The 5,287-nt window shown below is 51.2% G+C and overlaps 1 protein-coding gene across 1 annotated transcript; it reads right to left on the bottom strand.

Moving 5' to 3' along the window:
• Positions 1 to 391: 391 nt before the first annotated feature.
• Pycr2 (pyrroline-5-carboxylate reductase 2) lies at positions 392 to 4,967 on the bottom strand. Its single transcript, XM_076873025.1, has 7 exons — positions 4,704 to 4,967; positions 4,347 to 4,417; positions 2,711 to 2,890; positions 2,383 to 2,604; positions 2,077 to 2,169; positions 1,729 to 1,892; positions 392 to 658 (listed from the first exon to the last, which is right to left on the bottom strand). Exons 1-7 carry the CDS (start codon positions 4,768 to 4,770, stop codon positions 493 to 495), a joined length of 963 nt encoding a protein of 320 aa, XP_076729140.1. The 5' UTR covers positions 4,771 to 4,967; the 3' UTR covers positions 392 to 492.
• Positions 4,968 to 5,287: the final 320 nt, after the last annotated feature.

Genomic DNA, 5,287 nt, shown 5'->3' with positions numbered 1-5,287 from the left:
GAACCCAGGGCCTCACCATTACTGGTCAAATGCTCTACCACTGAACTACACTCCAGCCCCTAATACCACAACTTCTGATTAACTGTAATAATTTTAAATTGCTCATTTCCTTTCCATGTATCAATTCAGATGGGCCTTTCATGTTTTTTTTCTCGCTTCTTTGTCTTGATATCAAACTCCAGAAGGACACCAACTGAAGTCCTCCCCAGACCTTCCCCCTCAGCTAAGCACTGACTCAGGAATCAGCTACTCTATGAGCAGAGGTGTACAGGAATGTGTCTGGCTTCCAGCATTGACCACCACCCCTCAGAGCATCTTCCCCCATAGCACAGGAGAGGCAACTAGTGCAGCTTAGTCTGAATAGATCTAAGGAGTTTATCAGAGGGACCTGAAACCACCTGAGCTGGCCCCTCCCTGCAGCTGAAGGAGGGAATAGGGGTCAAGACCCGTCAGGCAAGCTCTGGGATCACAGAGATGAAGGCAGATAATGCCTTAGTCCTTCTTGCCTCCCAGGGCTGGGCTTCTTGTCAGGAGCTTTCCTGGGCTGGAGGGGGTTTGTGTGGACACTGTGGAAGACTCCAGCTTCACTCTGTCTAGGAGGGTCTTCTTAACGGCAGCCGGAGAGATCTTTTCTTTGTCAGCCATGGACTGCAGCTCTCTGCAGACAAAATCCCAAAAGGGTTGAAAGAAGGCAATAAATCTTAAAGCAAGAGCTTTATGAAATCTTCCCTATCCATAGAGCCTCAGACCCGAAATTTGATAAACCAAATATTAGAACCCTAAACCAAATGCTCCCCTCAGCCTCTTAGTATTTAACTAAGTAGGGGTTTGTCTTATTTACCTCATTTGATCCAAGCTAAACATAGCACTCCAGTGGTATCCATGACCATACGGAGAGGGAGAAAGTGTGAAAAATTACAGGGCTTAAGAATCACAGATGGGGCTGTGGTTGTGGCTCAGTAGTAGAGCACCTGCCTAGCGTGTGTAAGGCACTGAGTTCGATTCTCAGCACCACATATAAATAAATGAATGAAATAAAGGTCCATCAACATCTTAAAAAAATTAAAATAAAAAAGAGTCAGAAATGACTGGAGACTATCATGCTAAATGAAATAAGCCAGTTCCAAAAAACCAAAGGCTGAATATTCTCTCTGATATGGGGATGCTAACACACAATAAGGGGTGAGTGAGGGAAGAATACAAGTTCACTGGATTAGACAAAGGGCAAAGAAGGGAAGGGAGATGGAAATAGGAAAGACAGTAGAATGAATCAAAGGTATTCATATATGAACACATAACGAGTAAAACCCCAAGTCATGCACAACCACATACACAACCACAAGAACGGGGAGTTATATTCCATGTATGTATAATATGTCAAAATACATTCTACTGTCATGTATAACTAAAAAGAACTAGACATTTTTTAAAAAGTCAGAGATGAAGCTGAATACTGCCTCCATCACTTATTAACTGTTTGATCTTAAACTTCCCCATCTATAAATTAAAGTTAATCCCAGTTATCAAAACTGTGGTAAGAATTAAGTGAAGTGAGGCATGCAGACACTTGGCTAAGTCTAATAAGTCATGGTCTAATAAGTGCATTCTGGCACTGCTGATAAGACCTAAGACAGAAGGACTGCAAGACGCAGTCCAGCCCAGCCCAGCCCTGTCCAGGGTAGGCTGAGAGTGGAGAGCCTGGGGCAGAGGACAGCAAGACATACCCACCGTGTTCGGATACAAGAAGCCTCAACTGCATTGATGAGCAGAGAGCGGAAGCCCCCACTCTCTAGGAAGTGCAGGGCATGGATGGTAGCCCCGCCAGGGGAGCACACATTGTCCTTGAGCTGGCCTGGATGGTCCTCTGAATCCAGTAGCATCTTGGCAGCGCCCTACAGCATGAAAGAGCATGAGGGTAGGAAACTGCTGGTATATGGTGGGACAGACCTCCCCACACCCACTATTCATTGCCAATCCCTATGCCAACTTCCAAACCAGCCCATCCCCAGCTCAGTGACCCATAAGAACCTCCGTTGCACACCCTGGTCCCAAATGTGCAGAGAAAAAGACACTGACCAGTAAGGCCTGGGCTCCTAATCGAACTGCGAGTCGCCGTGGCACACCCATCTTCACCCCACCATCCGCCAATGCATCCAGGGCCATGAACGCCTGTGGAGATACTCACTGAGCCCTGGGTAGCAGACACAAGGCCCTCCCCAGGGTCTATTTTTTTGTGATGATTGGAACTAGCTCCAGTGGTCAGCTTTCTTCATCAGTCAGCCATGCCCAAGATGTAGGCACTATTCCCCAGCCTGAGACTGCCTGCCAGCCCATTTAGCTGCCTAGGTTCCCTGAAGGTCGACTGAGCAGATAGGGCCTCACATAGGCAGGTCCACTGCCACTAAGGCCCGTGATGGCATCGATCAGGTCCTCTTCCACCTCAGTACAGAAGCCCACACTGCTCATGAGCTGCTCCAGGAGCTGCCCATCCTCCACCAGGGCGTGGGTGCCAGTGGCATATACTGTGGCACCCTCCCGCACCACCACAGGTGTGTTGGTCATGCAGCGAATCACTTTGGGGGCCTGCTGGAACGCCATCAGCTTCTGCAACAAGACAGAGGGCCATAATTTCCACCAGCACCCACCCTTTAGTTGCCATTCCCAGGCCACCCTTTCCTCACACAAAGGGCATCAGGAGTGAGACAGGTACCTTTTCCACAGAGCTGATGGTGACACCAGCTGCACAGGAGACCACAATATGCCTGGCCTGTACACTGGCCCCAATCTCATCCAGGACAAAGGGGATGATGTGTGGCTTCACAGCCAGGAACAGGACATCACTGTGCCTAACGGTCTCCTTGTTGCTGCGGGTTATGTTCACGCCCATCTTCTGTAAGAGGAGACAGCAAAGCTAACAGTGCTGGGGAGCCTGGCTAAATCCAAGCCCTCCAAGGAGAAGCTGAAACCCTGCTAAGCCCACTCTGCCAGCTGCAGCCCTGAATTCCTTGCCCTGTCCCCTCAGGATTCCACCCCAATTGACATAAAATTTTCCATTCTGCTACTGGACAAGTAAGCACAGGAATTGGACATGCAAAGTTTCACCAAGGTAGCCAGGAAGTGGCTGTCCCCTCAACCTCACCAATCTTCTGGCATCCAAGGCACCCCCTTGCCAGGTGAGAATGCTCCATGGTGAAAAGTGTCACAGTAAAACGGGAAAAGTGAAATCTAGTCCCAGGGGTTGGGAGCAGAGCTGGGTCAGGTCCTATTCCAACCCCAGCCACTTTGCACATATTCACCAGATTGCACAGCCTCTACGTGGTGGTTCAGCGGTGGCTAGAAGACACTCATCACACAGACACTGCCTAGACACTGTAGGCCACCTGTCTCCTCAGCCATCCATTACCATGCTGCCAAGGTCTTGGAAGAAGACAGGCTATTATGCTTTGTGAGAGAGAAACTTCTAATTCCCCAGGTTCTTTGCTAACATGTTCATTCATGTCTTAGGACAGCAGCAAAGCAACTACTATAAATGAGGAAGGAGAGATTCACAGTCATTGCTTACTTTAAATCACAGGACTAATTGATAAAGAAAAACAAGTCTTTCTTGGGCACCTACTATATGTGTATATATATGCACCCATGTATAATTACCTCAGCTAATCCTCTAACACCTGCCTCTAGCACTCAGGGTCTGGATTTGACCCCAAGTCTCCCAGCCTAGGGGCTCCCACTGAAACTGGGACAAAAGGACAGTCAGTGTAGATAATGAATGAATGAATTGGAAGATGGAGCTGATTCAAAAGGAAATAAAATGCTAATACCCCCTTCTCCAACCAGCTGCCAAAGTCACCTGCCTACAGGGGATTGTTCTTCCCAGCAAGGAGTGGTTAATGGATGTCCCTTGGGCAGCTCCTTTCCAGATCCTTGGTCACTGCACCTTTTGGTCTCACAGGCAAGGTAAGAGGAGGAGGGGGCATGAGCAGAAAGGAAACCTAAAATGTTTAAAATTGGCAGGACACCCCCATTCCTAGGGGGCACCAGCTTTAGAACCCCTCCTCTCTGGAGGAGTCTCTCTCTCTCTCTCTCTCTCTCTCTCTCTCCCTCCTACCCCTCAAATAAAACTTTTTTCTCCTGCCTTGCAACACTGGGGAAACCGGACCGATCCTGATTTTCAAGACTAGTTTCACCAGTACCCTAAGCTGCTCCACAGAAGATGGAAGGATTGAGATGTTCCTGGGAACCCAAAGACCAGCGCAGAGGCTCAGGGGCAGCCTGACTCAGTTCATTTCAGGTTATCCTTTTCCTGAGTCTCCACCCTCCTCCCCACAGCCCTCCATCCCACTTACCCTGAGCACAGACACCGTCGGCAGGTCCATTTCCGGGGAGCTGGCTATTATCTTGTGAGCCGACAAGATGCCTGCAGAAGACAAGACTTTTCAACGGACTCATTGTCCACCCCGTGGCCATGCTTTTCCTGGGATCAGATCACAACGCACAGCTGTTCTCACAGTGCCAGTCTCCGACACCAACTTAATCCCTTACGCGGATGGATATAAAATGACTCGCCACTTAAAAACAGTCTCATCGACCCCATGATACGCAAATTCTCGCATTCACTCATTCATTCATGCTGGTGGGGTGAAGGGCGGTTCCCAGCCCAGTCCTCCCGGGAATGAATCCGCCTCCCGCCTCCGCGCGCTCACCTGCGGCGGTAAAGCCCCGCGCCAGGGCACAGGTCAACTGGCCAGCGCCGATAAAACCCACGCTCATGGTGGCTGGCTCCCGAGTCCCAGCGGCCGCCGCACAAACCCAGTAAGACCCAGGTGACGCTGCTGACGGAAGGACAGGAGTAAGAAGCCGGATCCTGAGAGTTCCCGACAGTTTCCGGAACCGGATAGTCGCCGGGGTGGCTCCTAGGCGGGACCCCGCAGGCCCCCTCACTCACACCGGAGGCGCTGGCAGAGGCCTTGCTGTAGGCCACGTGGCCCGGGAGGCCAATCCGCGGCTGGGAGCTCCGGCAGACCAATCCGCGGCCAGGATCGCAGGGAGAGCCAGTCCGCGGTCGTTCTGGGCCGTGTGCCCGCCCCCGCCGGCGCTCTCAACCTCTGGTGCAGCTCCGGGGCTGGTCCTGTGCGCATCCGGCGCGGCGACGTGAACTCGGAGTCTCCGGTCCCCGCGTGGTGTGGGACTCAGAACCCAGATCTCGCGGAGGCCTGGCCAATGTTGTTTCTGGCGCTGGCCGTCAGCCGTCCCTCATGACCAAGAGGGATCCTCCAGATTGCCGATT

This window comes from Callospermophilus lateralis, chromosome 13 (genome assembly GCF_048772815.1).
Source record: "Callospermophilus lateralis isolate mCalLat2 chromosome 13, mCalLat2.hap1, whole genome shotgun sequence".
Classification (NCBI taxonomy): Eukaryota; Metazoa; Chordata; class Mammalia; order Rodentia; family Sciuridae; genus Callospermophilus; species Callospermophilus lateralis.
The sequence above is the reverse complement of the archived record's forward strand: the minus strand, read 5'-3'. Positions and strand labels throughout refer to the sequence as shown.